At 35.5% G+C, this 26,484-nt stretch overlaps 1 protein-coding gene across 4 annotated transcripts in view; it reads left to right on the forward strand.

Annotated features, from left to right (window-relative positions):
• Positions 1–26,484, forward strand: part of PARP8 (poly(ADP-ribose) polymerase family member 8) — a gene marked incomplete at both ends in the record, with an annotated part of 200,498 nt that overhangs the window by 113,975 nt on the left and 60,039 nt on the right. For all 4 annotated transcript variants that reach the window (XM_080700491.1, XM_080700492.1, XM_080700489.1 and 1 more), the window contains 6 exons: positions 7,734–7,823; positions 8,794–8,864; positions 10,493–10,570; positions 12,538–12,632; positions 23,257–23,317; positions 23,974–24,064. In XM_080700491.1, the coding sequence (XP_080556617.1) occupies positions 7,734–7,823; positions 8,794–8,864; positions 10,493–10,570; positions 12,538–12,632; positions 23,257–23,317; positions 23,974–24,064 (486 nt within the window). The remainder of the gene's footprint in view (positions 1–7,733; positions 7,824–8,793; positions 8,865–10,492; positions 10,571–12,537; positions 12,633–23,256; positions 23,318–23,973; positions 24,065–26,484) is intronic.

The raw sequence follows: 26,484 nt of genomic DNA on the forward strand, positions 1-26,484 counted from the left end.
GATGGAAAAAAAAAATATAGCTAATGCTTATTTGTGCTTGACATTATATTTAGTTTTCAAAATAATTAGCTCATAGTTTGATACAGGGTATTGTAAAACTTTTCTTTAGCCTTAAGTATTTTATGTGGCAGTTTTTACTAAGCATTTTATATTTTTACAAGTTTAACTGTTGCATTTAAAAATAATTTTTTAATCCTTAACCTTCTTACAAATTATATGTTATACTCTCCATATTTTTATTTATTTCATTGGTACTAAGAATTGAAACTAGGACCATTCTACCTTTGAGCTACACTCCCTACCCTTTTTATTTTTTATTTTAAAACAGGTCTTGCCAAGTTCTCAAGATTCTGTGCCTGTCTCATAAATATGTTTTAAGCATAATTGTGTGTGTGTGTGTGTGTGTGTGTAGAGTTAAATAATGAAAATTGTTTAAGGATATACATCTTTTTAAATTGTGATATAACATGTGTTCTAGGTAACCTTTACTGGAAGAACCAAGGAAATAAATATTTATAAGGCAAAATATTTTTGGCAGATGCTAATGCTGTCAGCCCGGTCTCTTTTTGTGGGAATAGTATATTTTTGATGATGAATGTTTGCAAATTATAGGTGGAAAAAAACCATAGATTACTATAAATATTATAATTATTGTCTTCTTCTGGGCATCTTGTAGAAATGCCAGCCATGGAGAGGTATAAGTCTTTAAGTCAAGGTGATAGAAATAATGCCACAAATCTAAGCCCAAATTGAAGATAAGTAAATTGTTCCATAACATTAGCTATATGGTAGAAATTAGTAAACCAAGTGGATAAAATATTTAGCTCCCTCTTGTGGCCATGAGTTATTAATTGGGCATTTTCTTGCTTTTCTGGAGCCCAATTTGGAAATAGCAATAATATTAAAACTGAAAATTTAAAATAAATCCTTAGTTATCAGTTGGCCTCTTTTTTTGTTGAATTTCTTTCTTGGAGCAAATTTGTAGTTAATTTCCAGTATAATTCCTTTCAAAAAATAAGGGGAGTGTAAATATACACTGTATTTGACCTGCTTAATCTAAGTTGGTTCATTTGTGCATCAGTAGAACATAAGGATGAAGGAGGAGATTACAGCATCGTGGTCTATACACTGGGGTAGAATTTTGAATTGGTGGACGCATCTAGAACACCAAAAAACCTACTGTACAGAGCACAGTTTATAGAATATGCCCACATACATCATTTGATTCTAAATGCCAGCCTGGCTGACAGACAAAACGGGGGCAGTCATTACATTCATACTTGAAAAAATGTGCTGAGAGAGGTTAAATAATTTTTCTAAGGATATGTAATTTGGTGGTTAAAGAAGTCTGCAATTCAGTTTTGATTGTGTTACTTCTGGGGGAAGAGATACTATCTTTGTTTTTAATGGAGATTTCTAAGTGAACATTAATATGACATTTTCCCCATTATTTTAATCTGCTTTTATATGTGCTAAGAGTTGTGAGTTAATATACTTGACATTTCTGACAAAATTATATACAAATTATATAATTGTTTTCTTTCCAAAATTCATGCCTGTGTTGTTCTTTTTTTTTTCCCCCCCCTCTGGCACTAGCTAGAAAAAGCATTTGTAGACCTAGCAAGTAGAACTGTGTGAGTCTGGTAATATTTTGGGGGAAGGCTCTGGGTAAATTTTTCTGCCACAATTATTGATATGTTCTGTTTTTCTGTTTCTTAGTCATCTTTTAATATGTTCTTCTTGAAGGTCATTATGTTGTTGAAGTGTCCATTTTTTTCTTAGCAAGTAGTATTTTATAATCTTTATCTACTCTGTCTGTCTGTCTGTCTGTCTGTCTGTCTCTCTCTCTCTCTCTCTCTCTCTCTCTCTCTCTCACACACACACACACACACACACACACACACACACACAAACTTTTTTGGGTAATGGGGATTGAACACTGGGCATTTTCTGAGCTATGCCCTCAATCCTTTTTATTTTCCATTTTGAAACAGCATCTTGCTAAGTTCCTGAGTGTTTGCTAAATTGCTGAGGCTGACCTATGATCCTCCTGTATCAGCCTCCCAGGTACTGGGATTACAGGCTTGTGCCACCATGCTTATTTGTCTTATAAAGGGTTTGCCTATTTTAAAATTCTTTCAAACATGAATACGTCTTTTTAATGTTTTTAATTACTAATATAGTAATTTTTATATTACCTCTGTTACTTCCTTTTGGTAATATTCCTTAGGATTATTTGGTTCATTGATTATCTCATCATTCGACCTTAGAGGTATGAGATTTTCTTTGCCCTTCTTAGATATGTCAGCATTGTTCTTTAGTGTCAGATTCAGGTTGCCCAAGCTTATGTCCCTAAAAGTAGATTTGGTATTTTATAATTATGCTCTGCTGTTGCTAATTATTCTATGCCATCTATTGGTACTTATTTCATAGTTTGTGTGAAAATGAAAATTTAGAGTTTTTATTGAATTGGGCAGACGTAGTGGTGTGTATGTTAATGAAAATTGAAATGGTATGCTGACTCTTCACAAAGAAAGAGCAGCTTTTTGACTTGTTTTTTGTGGACTTTATAGGGAAGACCTTTTTTTTTTTTTTTTTTTAGTGGTGTGTTAAAGAATAGGTATATATATATTGTATACGCCACAAACTGACTCTTAGAACAGAAATCTTTTATATTCTCATCTATTCCCACATTTAATTAGGAGGCATATCTCTTGTACATACCTCACTAGGATCTGGAGGAATGAGGAGACTGTGTCTGGGTTTTGGACCTTGTGAGTCCTAAGAGTCTTGACATGTGTGGCCTACTTGGGCATTAGGCATAGTTTCATGCCAAGTCTCTATCAAATTAGAACATCTAAAATAAAATTGTTTTTATATTTAATATATTTAATATGCACTTCCATTTTATAAGATAATGGGATTTTTAAGACAACCCCATTAGTGACAAAACATTGATTTTTGGATTCAGAAAGACTTTAGCTCCATATCATATACTAGTTTTATAATCACCTACTTAGTTAATTGGAGCAAATAATTTCATGTCTCTGTTCTTAGGTCTCCTAATCTAAAATAAAAATAATAATCGACTAGTAAGGAAGATTACATGAAATTACATAAGAAATTTGGGGAAAATGTCTACAGCACAATGAAAAACCAATATAAATATTGTTTATAGTTAGGGTTTCTTTTGAATTAGTAATGAAAAATAGAATTACTTGGCCTATATTATACTGCATTTGAAATTCAATAAATGTAGCAGTGTAAAAGACACTTTTTTTTTTTTTTTTTTTTTTTTTTTGGTGGTACTGGGAATGGAACCCTTCTACCTCCAGGCTACACTCCCAAACCTATTTTTATATTTTTACTTGGAAATAGGGTCACTTAAGCCAGCAAGGCTGGCTTCCAACCTGTGTGATTCTCCTGTCTCCGCCTCTCAATCACAGGGATTACAAGCTGCACCACCACGCCCTGCTAAAAGGCACTTTTTGTAGTTCTCTACTTATCCCCCCACCAGCCCCCCCCCCTCCCCCGGTTGTGTCCAGATGATGCTTGGATGCTCTTCTAGGAAAGTAAAGAGAAAACACTCATGTTGTAAGAGCATTAATAAAGAAGCCAGCGGGTGGCGACAATGAATGCCTGCAGTCCTAGGACTTGGAAGGCTGAGGCAAGGTGATTGCAGGTTCGCGGCCAGCCTCAGCTACTTAGCAAGGCTCTCTGCAATTTAGTAAGATCCTGTTTCAAAATAAAGAATAAAGAACAGCCAGGCGTGGTGGTGCACACTTGTAATCCCTGCGCTTGGGAAGCGGAGACAGGAGGATCGTGCAGGATTGAAGCCAGCCTCACTTGCTTAAGAGACCCTGTTTCCAAATAAAAATGTAAAAAATAGGTGTCTGGGAGTGTGGCCTGGAGGTAGAAGGGTTTCCAGGAACCCCAGTACCACCAAAGCTCTTCTATAAAGCATACACCTGAAAGAACCTAACATCTTCAGAGGGCTGAGGAAAACAGAGTCTACAGTTCTGGATTCAAGTAGGAGAATGCCGGTGAGAAAATTACAGTCTGAAAACATCCTTATTTCCTTCCACTGATTCTGTTACCTTAACTGCCTTCCTTATCTCTGTTTATGTCCTACATTCCCATCTTCAAGTGATGATGAGATGATTATTAACAGATGTTAAAAGCTTCATGAAGGCTTGTTTATAGTTATGATTCTTCTAAATATTTAGGCAACATTAAAGAAAGCAAAATGAACTCCTACAGCTGGGATGATCTCAAAGATAACCAGCAACCTTTTTATTTATAAGCTTAGATTCAAAACGCCTCATAAGACTTTGGCTTAGGTTAAAAGGTATCCATGAATGGCTGTATCAGTGTCTAGATTTAAAAAAAAAATACTTAATTGTTAACAATTGGGTATTTAGAGGTTTGAGATACGATGGTTTGATATATCTATGTGTTGCATCATGGTTTCCACAGTCAAATTAATTCACACATCCATCATTGCCCACTCTTTATTCAAGGACTTTATATTTGTTTTGCTCTAATCCTTATACCCTGGCAACTATGACTCTACTGTCTGCATTTTATAGTTCAACTCTTAGATTTCATAAGATGCAATATTTATCTGTCTGTTTCTGGCATATTTCACCAAATAGATGGTTCTCCAGATTCATTTATATTGTTGCAAAACTTTATTTTAATTTTTGGCTGAAAAGAACATTCCATTGTATATATGTACCACCTTTTTTTTTCTAGCCGCCTGACAATAGATGTGAGTTTGCAGATAGCTCTTGTAGGTGCCGGTTTCATTTCATTCAGCAAACCCAGGAATGAGATTGCTAATCTGGATAATTTAGAAGTGGATAAATTCCTTATAAACATGGGGACCATTAAGACTGAATCATAAAGTAGAAAATCTTTATAAAGAGTGACAGGTGAGTCAGTAATCAAAAACTTCCCAACAAAGAAAAGCCCAGGACCTGAATTCTCAGTGGGTGAATTCTACCAAGAGTTTACAGAGGAATGACTTCCAAGCTTCTTAACACCCTCAGTTGAAGCAGCATCTAGATTTGATGTGTTCTTCCCTATACTACATTCTCATAACTTGGATATACCCTTGTGATATTATCTGGAGTATTATGTCATGATGGCAGTTTAGGAGATCCTGTCATGGAATCGACGCCATTTTGATTTGGGATGCTTTAAGCCCCAATCAAATTAAAAGTGTGCTAATATTTCAATACTAATCAACATATAAACTTGTAGAAAATCACTTAGAAAATATGTTGGCACAGGAGGATTGCAGACACCTCATAACTTAGTGAGATTGTTTCCAAATAAACAAAATAGGGCTGGGGGTGGGATGAAGCTTAGGGGAAGAATGCCTCTGGATTCCATCTTCCAGTCAAAACAAAAAAAAAAAAACCAAAAATCCAACACACTGTTTCTGTCTCTCTCTCTGTCTCTGAATATTCTATCCTCTAGTATTATGCAACAGATTTTCACCAGACTATAATCTTTTGACTCCTGTCTTCTGGTTTGCTTCCACTTCTTTGTGGATTTTATAGTAAAGGTGGTGGGTTTTTTCCTTTTTTTTTTTTTTTTTTTTTTTTTTAGTAATGAATTAGAGATGTATTACTTTATAGTTGCATGCTACTTTAGGCTAGCCATTTTGATAGAAAAAAAATTTTTTTTTTGTACTGGGGATTGAACCCAAGGGCATTCTACCTCTGAGCTATGCCCCCAATCCTTTAAAAAAAAAATATATATATATATATATATATATATTTTGAAGTAGGATCTCGCTAGCTTAGTGAGAGCCTTCTCTATTCGCTGAGGATCTGCAGTCCTGCTGTTTTAACCTTCTAAGTACTGGGATTACAGATGTGTGCCATCACACCCGACTGATAGAAAATCATTTAAATTCAGTTATTTGCTTTGTTATTCTTGGCTTTCTTAAGCATAATATCTGAATTTGTTTCTTTTTTGATGTAAAATCTAACCTCATTCCATGATACTGTGAATTACATGATGTTGTCCTCTTGTATTCAAGATCATACAGTCTAGTTGGTCATCAGCTTTTACTTTTTTTCTTCTAATTCAGAGACAAATAATTAGGTTGAATAACAGATGACTTCAAATCAGTTGCTGGAAAGATGGGAGGGGGAGAGGAAATCTGGCTCTAAATGAGTTTTGACATTTACCTGAAAGGATGAGGTTATAGAAAAGACTCTTGATAAGTGTTTGATATCTCAACAAATGTGCTGAAACAATAATTAAATTTATTTTAACTGTTTCTTAATGTGTGGTTCACTTGACGAACATGAAAATTTCACATTTTCCTTGTGATGCTGTTTGAAAACAAAGCAAAATTTGTAGTTTGCATCCATCAGAGTAATGAAGCAAACTTGTTTTATTTTTATTTTTATTTTTATTTTTATTTTTATTTTATTTTTTGCGGATCTGGGGGTGGAACCCAGGGGCATTTGACCTCTGAGCTACACCTCCTGCCCTATTTTTTATTCTTCGTTTTGAAACTGGGTCTCACTGAGTTGCAGAGGGCCTCACTAAGTAGCTGAGGCTGTCCACGAACCGCGATCCTCCAGGTCTCAGCCTCCCAAATGCTGGGATTACAATTGTGCGCCACCACGCCCGGCCAGCAAACTTGTTTTATTTCAAATATAACCCATCCCTTATCACCTTCCTTAAAAGCAGTTAAGGTCTTATGTCTATTGTGAGTCTTTTACCTCTAAGCTTTACATGCTTACCCTCTCATTTACTTATTCTCAAGGGCTATAAACAGTACAGATGTTTCCAAACACAGTAATGACTTAGACATCTATCAATTAAACATCGCATTCTCACTGTACTGACACAATATTATGAGAATTTGGCTCAAAACAATCTTTAAATCTTCACTCGTTCAGTCATCTGAACACTGAGTCTCCTTAGTATAAGTTAAGCCATGTGATATTTTGTTTATACTATTCACTAGGCCATTCATGGGTGGGCCTTATAGCACCATCATTAATCAACTGATAAACTCTTCACTAAATAACTGTTTGTTACAGGTGGCCTGAAGTCATCAATCAGAAAAACCCAATAAATCTGGAGGCATTATATCAACATATATTGTGGACACACATTTATTGGAAAATGTTTCTGGAGGAGGCAGATAGTGAATAAGAAGTTTAAGGGTTTATGAAATAATTTAATGCTCCGTACGCTCCACTTGTATAGTGCCTGTAGATAAAAATTAGTTCACGGTAGGATGATAATGGCAAGACTTCATATCACTTTAAAAATAGATAGTAGAGCAATAAGAAGATGTGATTTCAGCTCAAACCCTTGAATAAGTCCATCTCAAATCTTTGTGATTGTATTCAGTGCTGTTTAGTTTTCTGCCTCAACTAGATAACCCTGCTTCCTGGTAGAGTGATTGAGACCCTGTTTGTATAAGAGGCAACCTTGGCACCCCAATGGTTTATTGCCACATGGCTTGTTGGATATGTATTTATTTAGCTTCTGTTCAAAGTTGTGTTTCTTAAGGAGATGCAGACATTTTGGAATAGTTCATTTGTACATAAATCTGTAGTTGATTTCAGTTTTTTTTCTAAGTCTAATCACAGTGTTCTATGAAAATTGGAACTAAAGTGAAGTGGGTATGACTATTATTTGTAAAGAATTGACTTTTTCAAGTTGTTATGCCTTTAACTATTCATATTCCTTTGCAGACAATACGTATGTGTCAAGTTCAGAAAATGATGAAGATGTACTAGTTACTACAGAGCCAATTCCAGTCATCTTTCATAGAATAGCTACAGGTAATAGTAATATATATTTCTTAGGCTAATTTTCTTTTTCTTTTTCTTTTTTTTTTTTTTTTGCGGGTTTGGGGATGGAACCCAGGGGCATTCAACCTCCGAGCTACACCTCCTGCCCTATTTTTTATTCTTTATTTTGAAACAGGGTCTCACTGAGTTGCAGAGGGCCTCACTAAGTAGCTGAGGCTGCCCACGAACTGCGATCCTCCAGTCTCAGCCTCCCGAATGCTGGGATTATAAGCGTGCGCCACCACACCCAGGGCTAATTTTAATTGTAGGTAGTTTTATTTTTTTTAGCTGAAGTAACAAATGTTCACCATTAGCATTTACAAATCTCCATGTGATTGATTGTTCTGTATAAAAGTTTTTTTCAACCAATTTTAAGTGTATGTTTGTAGTACTTTTTTTTTTTTTTTGGTGGCGGTGGTACTGGGGTTCCTGGAAACCCTTCTACTTCCGGGCTACATGGCCAGACCTATTGTATATTTTTATTTGGAAACAGGGTCTCTTAAGCCAGCACGGCTGGATTCCAACCTGTGTGATCCTCCTGTCTCTGCCTCCCAAGTGCAGGGATTGCAAGCGTGAGCCACTTTTATAGTACTTTTGAAGATCCTGATTGAATGTATTGTATTGACATTTGTTCTTGTAAAAACATTTGCCTCGGTAGTGACACTGCTAGACAAACCTAGTAGAAAAACCACCTTTATGCAGTGCCAATGCTAGGAAATATTTGAGAGCTGAAGAAATCTGTATACTAGTACTTTGATGACATTTTTATGCCAAAGGAAAAAACCAGAATAGCTTGCATATTGTATTTTTCCCACCATGGATACAGTTTCAAAATATTCCTTTATTCTTTTGCAAACTACAGGGAATAACCCAAAGTATTTTTTACATGGAAACTCAGGACTGTTTAGTAAATAACATACTGAAAACTAAATTGATTTTTAAAATTATAACTTTCTTTCAGAATTAAGAAAAACAAATGACATCAACTGTTGTTTATCCATAAAATCCAAATTACAAAAGGAAAATGGGGAGGTACGTGTATTATAGTTCTTATTTTTTGAGAGCAGCATAGATATATTTTAAGTTTACCTGGCATTTGTGGTTAATATCTCATGGTTATTTAGATTAGCTTTTTATGTAGTGACTAAAACTCAAGCTCATGATTTGGGGATTTTGCTGGTGGTAAAGGCTAGTGAATTGAGAGAAGCTCTGAGAAGGGAGGTCTCTTAAAAGTAATAGAAAAGAACATCTGGTTAAAATTTAAATAAAATTTATACAAAACATAATTTCATCAAATAAATGCAGCCAAGGAAGGAATATATATCTTATTGCAGCCCTTTATTTTTGTACATATCCCATCTTCTTAAATTCTTAAAAATTTTGTTTGCAAAAGATGATCTTGTTTCCTAAAGTAACACAGAGAGTTGGTAGTCTTATTAGTATCACTCTGTTTAAAGAAACAAATTTATTTCTTCTCCGGAGCTTTTTAAAAAATTAGCTTTAGTATATAGGTAAATACATTAAAGAGACAGATAAATGGCAATAGGACAGCATTTATTTCCCTGAAAGCTATGTATTGGATACATCTCTACTTTTTTCGTAGTGTGGCACAATTGATTTTTTTTGGGGGGTGGTACTGGGGGATTGAATTTGTGGGCATTCTACCTTTGAGCTTGTCCCCAGCCCTATTTTATTTTGAAACAGGGTCTCACTATGTTGATGAGAATCTCACTACTTTGTGAGGTTGTACTTAAACCTGTGTTCTTCCTGTCTCAGCCTCCTAGTACTGGGATTACAAGCATGTGTCATCATGCTCTGCTAAAACTGTTCTCTTTTTTATCTGTACTGATCTTTGCTTGGAGAAAACTGTTACTGAATAAAACTTGTTAGACTTTCATAGAACTCAAAATTTCATTTGTTGATTATTTTCTTTTTATTACAGTGAAACATTGAATGAATATATTTCTGCATCTAAAAGAAGTTACCCTTTTTTCTGACTTTGTTAATAATAAAGCTAATGAAAAGAATACCACCATGAATTTTCATTGTACTTTCTTAAACATAACAGATAGGGTTCAGTTAATTAAAATTCACACCTTAAGTTAAGGCATATTAAATACCATTTTGAGATCTGAATTGTAAAACAAATAATTCTTATATACCGAAAGTTCTCTTCATAATGTGATTCATACTAAATTTCATAATTTCCTTTTTATATTATTGAATTCAGAGTGTTTTCATTCACATTGCCATATATGGTTAGCAGTGGAAATGAGTATATTTTGGATAAATAATGTAAAAGAACTTTTTAATAAAATTGAAGTCGTATGAACTTGCCAGATGTTTTTAGAACAAAGCTGAATGTATAATTGACTATTCATAGCTTTTAATATAAATAAAATAAATAAAATTTTAAATTATAAATATTATGATCAGTGAAAGAAAACTTTCAAGTGTTTGCATTATAGAAAGATAAGTACATCTGCAAAATTGTTTCTTACTATTTTTGATCTGGAGTTGTGTTGTATAAGAATGTTTTACAAATTTAATCTAAGCACAATGCACAAAATCTGCCTATTATGGCCATGTACTACTTTATTTTCAAAATGAGGCAATCTAGTTTGGCCACTGGAACTGTCTTATTTCTTTGTTATTTTAAGGAATCAAGACAGAATAGTACAGTGGAAGAAGATTCTGAAGGTGATAATGATTCTGAAGAGTTTTATTATGGTGGACAGGTAAGTACACCTACCTTCCAAACATCCAGGCTCAAAGTTCTAATAGCTGTATTTGTTCTAACTGAAGTCTGTGCCTTGAAAGTTGAGACACCAAGGAGTTGATTGGGGTTCTGGGATTGACTAGAAAATCTGTTTAGTTTATCTCTTTCTAATTTTATTTATTTACTTCCTTTCTTCTCCTCCTTCTCCTTCTCCTTCTCCTTCTCCTTCTCCTTCTTCTTCTTCTTCTTCTTCTTCTTCTTCTTCTTCTTCTTCTTCTTCTTCTTCTCCTCCCTCCCTCCCTCCCTCCCTCCCTCCCTCCCTCCCTCCCTCCCTCCCTCTTCTTTTTGGTGGTACTGGGGTTCCTGGAAGCCCTCTACCTCTGGGCTACACTCCCAGACCTATTTTTATATTTTTATTTGGAAACAGGGTCTCTTAAGCCAGCAAGGCTGGCTTCGAACCAGCGCGATCCTCCTATCTCTGCCTCCCAAGCGTGGGGATTACAAGTGTGCACCACCATGCCCGACTTCTAATTTTCTTTGTATTCTCAACAGTAATATTACCTTTGCAGGGTTTTTTTTTTTTTTTTTTTTGCCATGATCATTCATGTACCTTGAATTTCTCTCAGTTCATTACAGAGATTATGTAGATAATATTTTCCTAGGCTTTTGGCTCCTCCAGTTCTTAAGCATATATGCTCAGTCAGCATTTTGAAATGATACATTTATCAAAAGCATAACATTTAATGGACCCTGATTGTTGAGCATCCTTCTTATTCATTTATTTTTATTCATTATGTTGAAAAGTTGTTATAAGGAACCATCATAATTTCAATATATGAAAATAACCAATTGGGCATGGTGGAATACGCTTACACTTGGGAGGCTGACATGGGAGGATGACAGTTTAGAGACCAGCTGCAGCAACTTAGTAAAACCCTGCTTCAGAATAAAAAATAAAGAGTTGAGACTGTAGCTTAGAGGTAGAACTGCATTCTACCTCTTCAGTCTCCAGGACTGGGGATAAAAAAAAGTTCAGCAGATTTTTCCAGGGCAATGTTAAAATTTAAAGCTGGGCATTTGATTTTAGAAAATGAATTACTTGGTTTCTATAACCCCCTTTTTCAAATGTGCTCTATAACTTGAACAGTGTAATGGGAGGGTGAAATATTACAGGAGGGCATTTAAATCAAAAGCTATGTAAAAAATGAAAGTAACTTTAATCATTTAGAATCAAAATTCATTTTGCTAGTGAAACACAAGTAAGGCATTAGAAATATGGACATAATAGTTCTAGGTTTATTCTCGAAGGATTAGCATTTTAGTAATGTGATAGTTTATCTAAGGAGATGATTTTTTTAATCCAAAACAATGCTTGAACATTATGCAAATAATTCTTCGATGTTTGATTTTGATTTACACAACTGATTCTTATATAAGGGAAGCAGATTTTTTTCATTTGATCTGGGTATTCATTCTAGAAGTTTCCAAGGTTACCTGCTAGACACTTACTTCAGTCTTTTCTTTCTTTATCTCTTTTTGGTGGAAATGAGGATTGAACCTCGGGGCATTCTACCTCTGAGTCCCAACCTTAGCTTTATTTTTTTATTCTTTATTTTGAAACAGGGTCTCGCTGAGTTGTGGAGGGCCTCAGTAAATTGTTGAGGCTGGCCATGACCCTGAGACCCTCTTGTCTCAGCCTCCTAAGTCCTGGGATGATAAGCTTGCACCACCATGCCTGGCTACTTCAGTGCTTTTTATCATTTGCATTTTCTTTGCGTTAAGATAGCCTATTTAACTTTAATTGACTTGTTTTAGCCAAATGTCAATCTAAGAACTGTAGTGACTGTACTACTGAAGAATTTCTGTTTTTAATGAAGTTGCAAATGTGGGTGACAAAATGTTCGGGGTGATTTGTCCAAAAGATTGTTTGAGGGTTTTTTTATGCATTTTACTCCTAACTCACTTCTGAATCATCCTTTTCATCAGGTGAATTATGACGGGGAGCTACATAAGCACCCACAGCTCGAAGCTGATTTGTTGGCAGTGAGAGAGATATATGGGCCGCATGCAGTTTCTCTCAGGTAAATAAATGCCTTTGGTGAATAACATTGGAATTATTTGGTAGGCTATTGAGATTTTATGTTGAAGTAAATTTAAAAGAATTTTATGAGGGAAATTCTTATTCAAAAGTGCTTGAAGGATTCTGTTGTGTTTTTTTGTCAATACAAGAGATATTTATGGCTCTTTTCACGCATACAATTTAAGATGACAGTGATTGTGTTATAGAAATTAGTTATAATAGAGACTTATCTGAACAGATATTAGTCTTAAGAACTATTATAATAATCACTGGTCTATCCTGTTACCTTAAATCAAGGCCGTATCTTTGTGAACAGTAAAAGTAAATAATGCAAAACCACTGGTATTTATTATTTATTTATTTATTTATTTATTTATGTGTTTTTGCGGGTCTGGGGATAGAACCTAGGGACATTCTACCTCTAGCTCCACCCCCTGCCCTATTTTTTTTTCTTTATTTTGAAACAGGGTCTCACTAAGTTGTTGAGGGCCTCACTAAGCAGCTGAGGCTGTCCTTGAACCATGATCCTCTGGTCTCAGCCTCCCATGCTGGGATTACAAGTGTGCTCCACCATACCCGGCTAACCCACTGTTATTCAAATTAAATTATGATCTGGCCCTTAACAACAAAAAGACACAGATTTGCAATGTTTGTTTGGTGATATATTCCACTCTTAGATTACTTAGTATTTTCTGGCAAAATTTCAGACCAATTTTTTTCCTGATATTTAGTTATTTAGAAGACCTCATCATTCATTTTTACTGTGGTTATTTCTGATTACTGCTCTTTGCCCACAGTTTAGTCTTTAAGTCTCCTGAGAACTCTAGATTCCTTTCAAGCCCAACCTCAGTGTGAGCTCCAGACCACCCGGATGTGCCATATTTTCTCATAACTTGAGGCACTCGCTGAAGCAGCTCTCTTGACAAGGAATATGTCCTTCCAAATCCTACTGCTGTCCCTAGAGGAACCCGGGCTGGAGGTCAGCTTCTCTCAGAGCCTTCTTTGAATATCCAATGCAGATTATATTCTTGACTCCCTTCACACTCGGCTTTTGCTTCATTTATTACATTCTTCTGCCTTTCAATTATTAGTTTCTTGTTCTCCCTCTAGGCTGAATTCTGCAAATGCTGAAGCAGTACTTTTTCTTACTTGTTTAATTTTGTTTTGCTTTTTTTTTCTTTGCAGTACTGGGGATGGAACCCAGGGGCATTCTACTTACGAGCTACACCCCAGCCCTATTTTTTATTCTTTAATTTTGAAACAGTCTTACTAAGTTGAGGGAGGGTCTCACTAAGTAGCTGAGGCTGTCCACCGCGAACGTGACATCATGCCCAGCTTGCTTTTATTTTTTAAACTCAGCTTGCTTTATTTTTTAAACAGTCTGGTTCTTACTACAGCATAGTGCATAGTTGAAATATGGGATTCATGGTGGATTCTTTATGATTTCAATGATGCCGTCTTTGAAATCAAACATTATCTATTTAGAACCTCTTTAATTGACATATCCATATTTTGAGAGGGCAAACAAATATTTGTGATCACACTGTACCACACAGCTTCAGTTTATGATTGCCAAATGATATTTGGCAATAATAGATAATTATTAGATAATAAGACTGCCACCTTCAGCCTAAACAAGCTGGGGGTGTGTACTTGGACCCTCTTTCTTGGAGGTTTGTCAAACTGCAATTGAGTGAGAGTAATGGTAATTAGTTTATTTATTTATTTATTTATTTATTTATTTATTTATATTGGGGTTGAACTCAGGAGCATTCTACCCCTAAGCTACACCCCTCACCATGTTTTCTTTTATTTTGAAATAGAGTTTTGCTAGGTTGGTGAGAGTCTCACTACTTATTGAGGCTGACCTAGAACATGAGATCCTCCTGTCTCATCTTCCCAAGTACAAGGATTACAAGCTTAAATTGCCACACCAGGCTGGGATAGATTTAGAAAATCAAGTCTTGCAAGCTTGAAATTCCTTAGCAAATTAACTACAATAACATCATGGATGATCTCCGTTACAGTTCCAAATTAGGCAATATGGATATTCAGTAAGTATTAAAAATGAAATTATGAAGAAAGCAATAGTGATAACTTTAGTAGTCTAAAACAATTGCCAATTTTTAACAGTAATTGAAATATTAATCTTAGCATCATAATTAATTACTGTGGCTACCTGGGTCCATCCTGTTACCATAACTCAAGGCCACATCTTTGTGAACAGTAAAATAATGCAAAACCACCTGTATTCAAACCATCCTGTAATCGGGCTCCTAAAAAAGAAAAAGCACAAATTTGCACAATTGTAAACTTTATTTGCTTGAAAGCTTAAAGCTTTAATTTAAAACACAATAATTTATACACGCTACTAAAACAAAAATCTCTGAGATATAATTATAATACAACACTGAATTCAACTTACTTTATTCAAAACATTTTTATTGATGGGATAGTGTTAGCAGTTTGCTTTTATAGTTAAAGATTTTTGGGTTTTTTTGGTTTTTTTGTTTTTTTTTTTTTGCTTTTTCTTTTCTTTTTGTGGTACTGGGGATTAAACACTGAGAGGGATTCTACCTTGAAGCTGCATCCCAGGCCTGTTTTATTTCTTATGTGGAAAAAGGGTCTCTGAAGGTTGCTGAGTGCCTTGTTAAAGTGTAGAGGCAGGCTTCAAACCTGTGATCCTCCTTTCTCAGCCTCTCAAGTACTGGGATTATAGGAATGTGTCACCACAACTGGTTTAAAGGTTTTTCCAAAACACATTTCCATATTTTGTTGTCCCCAGTTAAAATCGATGTGTGTATAAATGAAATTGTTTCTTTACTAAGGACTTATTAAGCACTTGTGATAATTCTCTAAACACTTGTTAGTATCCTCTTAATAAAATTATCAATAATTATGAACTATTGAAATTAGATAGGTGTTTGCAATTTCAGTTGAAGTACCTAAAGTTATAAATGCTTTAGGTGCTCTTCCTTGGCTATTTTGCTCATAACAATTTTGATCCAATTTAGCTCTTAATGAATGCAAGTCATATTCCTGCCTGTGCTAGATTTTCTCTAGGTTTAGAGGATGGTTCCAGAATAAATAATCTCCTAGAGATCTCGTGGCATGAGGATGAATCACAGTAAGAGTAGTATGACTTACTTAAATCAAAATGAATTTATTGTCTGCACTTGAATCCCAAAACTTAGGAACAGGGGAAAAGGGCAGTTAGGGAAAAGGTCTTAACATCATCTTCCCTGCAAAGTTCTAAGTCTATTGAAAACAGACTGTTCTAATTAGCTGTTCTTTTACTTAATTGAGGCTTATAAGAACTTAATGGAGTCTGAAGAGCAGAAGCACTTCAATATGCCCAGTAGGCTATTTGGTGTCATTTCTTTTTTATATGACATCTACTGAGAAAGGCAGCTAACCACATCTAAGTTTTCTGGGAGAGATGGAAATAACTGATCACCTAGATTAAAAGAAGGTTAAAGAAGGTGCAGAAAAAGTGACTGATAATAGTTTTATTACTTCATTAGGTAATTTTAGATTTACCTAGACATACCATGCAAAAACAAAACACTGGCTATAATGAGCCATCTACCTAAACATTAGTGGCATATCTGATTCATAGTCTTGTATGGGAAATGAGTTGGGTCACTGCAGAGCAGAGATCCTGTGCTTAGTCAGCATATATTTTTTTAATCTTTAATCATTCAAAACAATGTGTTCATACATGTTTTTCCTCGTGAATGTACTACTCTAGTCATATATATTTATAAGGTTTTATTGATATGTCATTGAGAATTATTTGCGATTAATATTTTTAGAAGGTAGGGAATTGGGAGTCCGAAAATTCTCATTCTATTAGGAAAGAAATATTCTGATAGTTTCTTTGTGAAATTTAAAGCACTTACCCCATGTAAAATATCTTTTGCTTTATGATCATGTTGTTTTTTATTTTCTAAAAAATTAAGCTGTTTGACTGGCGTGGTGGCGCAGGCTTGTAATCCCCACGCTTGGGAGGCAGAGACAGGAGGATCGCACTGGTTCGAAGTCAGTCTCGCTGGCTTAAGAGACCCTGTTTCCAAATAAAAATAAATTATAAAATAGATCTGGGAGTATAGCCCGGAAGTAGAAGGGTTTCAAGAAACCCCAGTACCACACACAAAAAAAATATTAAGCTGTTTAAGTAAACTATAACCTTTTTATTGTGACCAATGTATGATGTAGTGTGGCACTTCCCAAGATTGTGACTGTCACATTTTTTGTGTGGCTGGCTAATTGTAATAAGGCCTTTTGGAGTTGATGTTTGGAGAACAAGAATATTTCAAGGCTTTTTGGTGTTTTGAGAAACCTGTACTAGTATAGTTACACTCACCAAATATGTATCTCCTAAAAGAAAAAAGATAAAGAGAAGAAAAAATTCCACATAAATCAAGATAGACTATTCTAATTTCTCTAGGTCTCTGAATTTCCGTTTCTAGTGGCCAGTAGGGACACTTACAGACTTTCTGGCTCTCCTCTCTTGGTTACATGGTGTGCTTGTCTTTCCCCACTTTTTTTTGGTCTTAGGCAAGGACATATAATGGCCAGACAGTCCCATATCCCAGGTACTTGGTCACTCTAGACTCCTTTAGCGATGACCATGAGCTGCCTCCAATCCCCAATCCCATGTAATAAGAGATATAAAACCTTTTTCATGCTAATCCGCTGAGATTTTAAGAACGCTCATTACCATAGCATAACGTAGTCTGCATTGAAATCAGCATGAGATCCTGGGTCAGTCAGATTTGTCATATTTTTTCATCCTGTTGCTTCTCCACCATCTGCCTCTGTGCTGAGGGGGAAAACAGTTTGAGATTGAAAATCAGGAAAGTGATTACAGAAGGTGCATAGGGAAAGGAAACCAGAGAGAGTATTTTCCTAAGACCTGGGAACATAATCCAGTTGTAAGCTTGAGATAGGCAGATCCTCTCTCACCTGTCTCCCAAGGCGTGTGCTTTCTTTCAGCAACACCAAGGGTGTTGAAGCTGACCACAGAGTTGAGCAGCCGTTTATTCAGTACTTCTTTTGCACTATTATTTAATCTTATAAAAAAATCAGACTTTTTTTCTTAACTGGATCTCATTTTTAAAGCTTCTTGGCCCTGTTGTCTTGTACAGGATTTATAGCTACCTTGGATACAGTCTTGCAAATGCCTTAATCTTGCCAAGATTTCTTTTTGACTACTGAGTTGGCATATTTCTTGGCCCATTCACAGACATCTCTCCCACACTGGGCAAAAACACAGATTGAGTAGGCATGCAGGGATAGACACGCAAGCTGTTGAGTTTCACATGTCACTGGAGAGTGTGCTTCACAAAATCTCCAAATACCACTGCCCAATTGTTCATGGTAGTAATACTTAAGTAGCACCAGAGTTCTATTTCTCCAGTATCTGTAGCAGAGTTTCAGGGATGTGTGTTCACATATAATTTCCTTGACAATAAATAAGGAAGCGTTACATATTTGGGTACTGGGGATGGAATCTGGGGACATTTTACCTCCAAGCTATATTATTCCCCAGCCCTTTTTACTTTAATTTTGAGACAGGGTCTTTCTTACTAAGCTGTTAAGGCTGGCCTCAAACCTCTGATCCTTCTGTCTCAGTTTCCATAGTACTGGTATTACAGATACGAGTTTTGTATCTGGCCTTCTAAAATATATTTTTCTAATCAGTATGATCTTAGCTGATTTTGATAGGTTGTATTATAAAGCATCACAAGAGCATAGTGAGTAAGCTGAAGTTCTTACAGAGAAGACAGATGCAGATGGTCTGCTATTTAATATATTATGAGGAGAGGTGTCAATTTCTCATTAATGAGGATGATTTTTAGTTAATGCTATTAAAAATAGGAAAATGAATTGCCAGAATTTCTAACAGGGTGTTTTTAAGAGCTCAAGGATAGTGACAAAAATATGCCATACTAGTGTTCTTAATAATCTAGGTTTCATGTATATATTCAGATTCCGATGATCTGATTTCAAGATAAAAAGACTCAAAAACTGGCTCACAAGGAATTGAAAGTCACAATGGGTGTTAAAAATGGACAATTATCCAGCAGTTTCTTCCATATCCTCTGTTCCAGAGAGAAACAAATGCATTGTATCTTTTCCATATTTCCTTCATCTTAAAGTATTTTTTTCAGGTTCCATTTGATGTGTTCTTTTCATAACAAATAAATATAGTGATCAAAATTATTTTGAGGTATTATAAACCCGATGCTATATTCAGAACACAGCCAAAATTCAAGTTGTATTCATCTCTCAAGCATTTTACTTGATTCTGCATTTGCTATTCATGACATCCTGGGCTACTGAAAGTTATTCAGATACAGAAGTAATCCTGATGACTGGGTCCCTGCATCTGGACAAACTGTAATCATGCTTTGTAATCTCGCAGTGGGAAACATGAAATTACTGGCATTTTATAAAAAGGGCATTACAATGGAAATGGGTTTGCATATACGCAGCATCATTTGTGAATTCTTTGAAGTGTGGCATAAAAACAAAAGAGGGACTATTTCCAGATGCACACCTGCAGAGTCCAGTTAATTACAACCCTTTGAGGCCTCTCTACCTTCTTACAATTCTGTATTCAAGTTCTGCTGTTCAAGGAGAGTGCTTGTAACTCTTTATCCTTCATCCCTATTATTTTTCTTAAAGAAATTGTTAGTGTGAGATATTGGGAAGAAACTTAACTTCGAACTAAACATATTAAGAAATTATATGAAGATTAAATACACAGATTTTGGAGTTAAAGTCATTCATTTTACATTTTGATCATATCTGTATGGTAAATTCTGTTGACAGGGTCCAGAAACTATAGGGAAAATAGTTGTGGATAACATTCCTATTAATTTTTGTTATCTCTGATTATTTTCTTTCTACCTCTACATGTAACCAAAGCCTTGCCACTGTAGGTTATATTCAAACAAAAGTTATTTCCTGATGCAGCAAGGTTCAGAGATGGTGGCTGGGGGAGGTGGTTGCTAGGGGAGTCCTTAGACATTTTCTGTTGCACTCTCTGCTTCTGGTCACCATGATTCCTCTGACCATGGACAGAAGCTCTGAAAGCTGGAACAGTGAGCTCAGTAAACCTTATTTTCTCTTAAGTTGTGCTTGTCAAGGTATTTTGGTCACAGACTAAAACACTCCCCAATGAAATTGGCAAAGATGACAGAAGGAATATGTCTGGTGATCATGAGGATGTGGGAGATGGTCACTTTGAAAACTTGATGGGTGTAACATACATTGACACAACTTTTTAGAACAGTAATTGAGCAAAATATTAAAAATCCCAAATAAGTTACACTCCTTATTTGACTGAGGAGGTCTGAAAATCATTCTGTGAGAAGACAGGGGAATATAGATGTTTATCTGAGGGTTATGTATCAATGTAAATTATATAAAAGAATAAAAAATAATCAATTTGTGTACAGCATATGTACACATCTATATGTATAAATAGCCATTTAAATTTATGGTTTTGAGAAATACCACACATAACACAAAAACACTGATTATAGAAGAAAAAGAATAGGACAGAAATGTATGTGATGTATGAAAGAGACTGTAATGAGATATAATCAAAATAAATTTTATTATTATTACTAGTTATTTTTGTGTATTTTCCTGCTTTACATTTTATAATACAGTATAAGCTTTCTAATAATATAAATTATGTTTTTTTTTCTGTACTAGGGGTGAAACCCAGGGGTATTCTACTTCTGAGCTATATACCCAGCCCTATTTTTTATTCTTTATTTTGAAGCAGGGCTCACTGAGTTTTAAAGGGTCTCACTAAGTAGTTGAGGTTGGTCACAAACCATGATCCTCCTGTCTCAGCCTCCCAAGTACTGGGATTACAAGTGTGTGTGTGCCACCATGCCTTGCTTATGTGTATGTTTTTAGAACATATGTAATATGTACATACGTAACATTTTAGAACATACGTAACATTTTTTTTTTTTTTTTTTTTTTTTTTTGGTGGTGGTGGTGGTACTGGGGTTGGAACCCTTTTACCTCTGGGCTATATTCCCAGACCTATTATATATATATATATTTTTTTTGGAAACAGGGTCTCTTAAGCCAGCAAGGCTGGCTTCAAACCTGCATGATCCTCCTGTCTCTGCCTCCCAAGCGCCGGAATTACAAGCGTGCGCCACCATGCCCGGCTATAAAATAAGTTTTAAGTACAATCAGTATTTAATATATGAAGTACTATTTTTACATTTGTGACTGCTCTAGTTACTTAAATCACTTTACTTTCTATGCTTTTTATCATAGTATACTCCGTTGAATTATTTTCATGTTCTCCTTTTACATACATTGATCCAGGTAAAAGTTTGCACATATATTTCTATATTTCATTTTCTTAGGATTAACTCTTGTGATTTTCTTTGCCCATTGAAACTTCCTGAAACATTTCCATCTCTTCATCATTGCTTTCACTGGCTCTTTTTACTTGCCTAATAATGAATATATTATCTATTGTATTTATGAATCATTCATCTATGTCAGGGTCATTAAATTACCACCACTGTGCTATGAGGCCTGTTTGGATCAACTCATGAGTTACGAACAGGTTTTGATTTTTTTAAAGGGCAAGAGAGAGGGAAAGAGAAGAGAGACAAAGGGAAAGTGGCAGAGAATGGGGAGTGGGGGCATATAGGGAAGGAAAGGGAGAGAGAGGTAGAGAGAAGGACAATACCTATGGGCATCAAAGAATATGCAGCAGAGACTGTATACATCCTGAAAAGCCTGAGATTTTTACTCCCTTGATATTCATAGAGAAAGTTTGCTGTGACCTGAATTAGTGGATCATTTCCTTGTTTTTCATTCTTCTTATACTTTTTGTATGATTTGATGCTACATTTGCAATTATTTTATTCTGTATGAAGATAGCATATGTGATATGGTTTATGTTAACCCATATAAATAATTTTATTTTCTTTCTATAAGCATTACAAACATTACTAGAAAAAAACTTAAATCAATTTCACAAAAATCAATATTTTCATATTTTTAAAAAGAAAACAGTCTAAATTATATTATTGTAAGTTATTATTATACTGTATTATTTTAACATTATATTAAAGTTATTCTAACATTTTTGTTAGAAGTAGAAAAAAACTAAAAAGATCTCCTAGATTTCTTTATTCCCTAATTTATATAAAACCATTCAATCATCAAAATTTTCTTCTCTGAACACTATAAAAGTGCCATGATTATGTATCATATATGTCACTCAGATTTTTATTTTGCATTTACCGTGTGCCAGACTTTATACAGTTTTGAGGTCCGATCTGGATGGATTCAGTATCTGACTTCCCTCACTGACTTCTTTATTTTGCTATTTTTTCCACTTCTGGGAAAGTCAGTTTTCTTATATGCAAAATTTTAATGCTTGCATAAATAACTGGAATGTATGTCCTCATAGCCCAGCTCTTCCATGGAGCAATAGTGAGTAAGTTACTTTATTAATCTGGGCCTCAGTTTGTGGATTTATAAAGTTGAGAAGTAGTACCTGTAGTGTGTTTTGAATGTTAAATGATCCCTTGTGGTAAAATCCTTAGAACAATATCTGGTAAATATGTTTTCAATAAACTTTCGTCACCTCAATGATTTTTAATTTTACGCCTCGCTATATTTGTATTTATAACTTCAGGATTTTGTAAGACTAACTGATATAGAGGTGTGTATGGAAAAGCTTGAAACCATTGTTTTCATACTCATTCATTAACTTAGAATAATAATGGTACTTAGTGGCACCACCTAGGCTGTACAGATACTCGTCTTCATGCTGTCTTGGCAATTTCACCGTATCAGACTTTTGGAACTACCAATGCCAACACAGTGATTTATGCAGGGGAATAGATCAGTTTCTGAACCACTGTGTCCAACAGAGAAGGAAAAAGCACAGACACTTTACTGCATGTAACTTCCTCCTCATGTCGGGAACTGCTTTCTTGCCATTGGAAACAGCTCTCTACCCAGATTTTAATGCAAACAGAGCATTCTCATGGGAAGACTGACTCACTTGCCACAGGGAACTGGGAGTGGTTGAAAACTCCAAAGTGAGCAACTCTTGAATTTATGTATGCGTATGCATGTGCACACCAAAGAAAAATGTGTATGTGGTGTAAATAGGTCACAAAAAATGACACCCTAGCTGGATTGAGTTAGTTGACTTATGTCCATGGCAGTTCTGAGCTATCTGTGGGAATCAGGGATCAGAAATGTGGTGGCGCATGCTTGTAAGCATTCCAGTACTTGGGCAGCTGAGACAGGAGGGTCACAGGTTCAGGTTCACGGGTGGCCTCACCTACTCAGTGAGACCCTCTGCAACTTAATGAGACCATGTTTCAAAAACAAAGACAAAAACAAAAACAAAAACAAAATAAGGCTGGGAGTGTAGCTCAGAGATAGAATACCCCTGGGTTCATTCCCCAGCAACACACACACACACACACACACACACACACACACACACACACTCAAGGATCAGAATTACTGATTGGATTTTAATTGAAGTAGCCCTGCATGCACTTATCCATCAACCAAAATGAAAACTTGTTGTTAATCTTTGTTTGCAGAGAATATGGAGCCATTGATGATGTAGATATTGATCTGCATATCGATGTTAGCTTTCTCGATGTAAGTATCAATTTCTCTAGTATGACTAGTGTATTTAAAGTACATTTATTTTTATTCCAGAAGAATCTTAATTTGGGGTTGTTTGATAATACTGTTTAATACATTTGGCTTTAATATAGTGATGAATGAAATTCTGATTAGTCAAAGAAGCAGAAATTTTAAATATAACTATATCCATATACATCTTTGTGTGTGTGTGTGTGTGTGTGTGTGTGTGTGTGTGTGTGTGTATGGTACTGGTGATGGAACCCTTCTGCCTCAGGGCTACACTCCCAGACCTATTTTATATTTTATTTGGAAACAGGTTCTCTTAAGGCAGCGAGGCTGGCTTCGAACCTGCGCGATCCTCCTGTCTTCGCTTCCCAAGCGTGGGGATTACAAGTGTGCGCCACCATGCCTGGCTATTCATATACATCTTTTAAATTAGTTATTTTAATGTATTCTGAAATTTATATGTTTTTATTTTAGAGAATCATTATGTAAGTTTTCATTTTTGTTTAGCATACTTTTAAGAGTATTTGGCCTTTTTCACATAAGTAGTTTTTGAGAAATTTGTAGGCCTTCATGATCCATCTATTTTTGATAGAAAGTAAGATTCTTATTTCATTTTTAACTCTATAAGATGACTAATTCGTCTTTTAAATATGTTTTGGCAGGAGGAGATTGCCGTGGCTTGGGAAGTAATTCGAACAGAACCTATAATTGTCCGACTACACTGTTCACTTACACAGTATTTAAATGGCCCAGGTTAGATTTATTTTTTGGATATTAATTTCTTTTACTCTGTGCATTAAGCAAAATGTGTTCATTTTGCAAACAAGTTCCAAATATATTGATAATGATATTTTAATAAGCTATTACGAAAAATGATTCATCACTAATATTATGAAATGAACAAAACATACAACATTTAGTTGTATAGATTTTCAGAAATTAACAAGTTTTTATTAAACAAACACAAAAACCATAATGAAATATAGTAGATACTTGGCAGCTGTATTTTGTGTTAAACTTAGATTTAACTGCTTCTCTTTCTGATTCTGAGATTTAATTTTATCCTTTATTCCACCTTTCAATACCGGTGAATTTAGCCCAAATATCACAAAGTATTCTTGTGTTTGAAAATGGAGGCCATAATAGTGTTTTGAATTCTAAGGGATGATGTTGTTGTATTTAAGTTGAGCTGTTTACAGCAAGGGACCCTAACTCACTGGGTTAAAATGTCTTCCTGTTGCCGGGCATGGTGGCGCACACTTGTAATCCTCACGCTTGGGAGGCGGAGACAGGAGGATTGCACAGGTTCGAAGCCAGCCATGCTGGCTTAAGAGACCCTGTTTCAAAAAAAAAAGTATAAAATAGGTCTGGGAGTGTAGCCCGGAGGTAGAAGGGCTTCCAGGAACCCCAATACCACCAAAAAAAAAAAAAAAAGTGTTCCTGTCTACTCATCCACACCTGCAGCTGTGTGTGTAAACACCACACACAGAGACACATATCCAATTGCATCTGTTCATACTGGTTCAGTTAACTACTGCCACATAACAAACCACTGGAAGACTTGAGGACACCTTGTCCTATCCTGTTCCTCTCATTCATCTTGCCTGCTGTCTCCTAAGACTTTGCACTTGGTGGTGGGTGGGGCTGGTGGCATTTAAATTGGAGGCGTAAGATGCTGTATGTTAAAATGACCAGCAGTGGCCATCCTGGCCCTCAGCTGGTATTACTGTCTCTCTAGTGCCTGCTGTACCTATGGACGCTGCTTATGATTTGGGTTTATTATATACTTTGGTCACTGAAGTCCAAAAGTGTTTCAGGAAACAGGATGTGGAAGCTCCTGGGAAAAGGCATAGTGGGTCTGTCCTTGTGTTGATCAAAGTAGTCCAATAGCTAGCCCCAAATCAAGGACGGGGACACAGACAACACCTCTTGAATCTGTGGCTGCCTTTATTCAGGGCCACGTATGGTAATCTGGTGTCTGTACATTTCTTGAGGCATATCATAGGACATAAATCTATTCTTAGTGTTTGCAAAAGTTACTTGTTCTTACAAATTTATGAAATACAAGAAAAACTTTTATTTTGAAAATTAGTTACCTGTTTTCTATTTTTGTATGATTCATTCTATTGAATTAGTCAACTTAATACAAATACTGCATACTAACTGATGTGACTTAATTCTAGACGGTGGAAAACATATGATAAATATTTCGATCTTATTAACTGAAAATGTACAGAAATGTTCTATAGAAAGAAAAAAATGATCACTCATAATCCCTCTATACCAAAAACAGTATAGTTTGGAGGTTTTGTTTTCTTTATATGTGAAGTTGAGCTTGATGTTTTCATTATATTTTTATTTTGGCCACATTCTTTACTAAGTCCACATTCTGCCTTTCTTAAAACATCGTTTGCTTTCATTTAATTTCTTATGCCATCATTTTGTGTGTCATAGAACATCAATCAGTAATTGTCCAGGATTTATCATTTATTTCTATAGCTTGTGTTTTGTTTTCCTTAATATTATATTCAAGCTGAAGTAGAAATATACATCTTTTGGAAAATTAGTGTTTTGTATAGAAGTTTTTTTTTTTTCATTAAGAAGAGGAAAGATGTATTCTACTTTTTTGTACTTTAGATAAAGCATGTATCCTTAGACACAACAGCTCTTCTGTCCTTCAAAGAACAGGTATGTGCTGTGAGCTCTTCCCCTTCGCTCCACCGTTGACTCTGGGAGTACAATGGCCCAGCTCCTTGGCCTCAGTTACTTGGAGTGTAATTCCAGTGTTACCTCCAGGATGGGGCTGACCTGGGATTTGATTGTATACATGTCCCTGTTGCGCTTTCCCCCCTTTTACTATCCTTCTCCCACTCCTCACATCTTTTTATTAGTCTCTCCCGAGATGAGTTCTGAGTAAATCTTTGCCTCCTAATCCTCACTCAAGGAGAGTTTCTTTTTTTTTCTTTTTTTTAATTTATTTTTTTAACAATTTTTTATTGTACATAAATAGTATACATTTAAACTATATTTGGTGCCCTCTCCCCCCGCCCCCGTTTTCCCTTCCCCCCCTCCCACCAATGGTTGTCCAGGTTAATCATGTCTTATTCATAATTTTACACATGTTCAGGTGTAGACCCTCATTAATCAAGATCAGCCTTCCTCCTCTCCTCTCT

The sequence above is a fragment of the Muscardinus avellanarius genome (assembly GCF_963383645.1).
Source record: "Muscardinus avellanarius genome assembly, chromosome: 1".
Taxonomy (NCBI): domain Eukaryota; kingdom Metazoa; phylum Chordata; class Mammalia; order Rodentia; family Gliridae; genus Muscardinus; species Muscardinus avellanarius.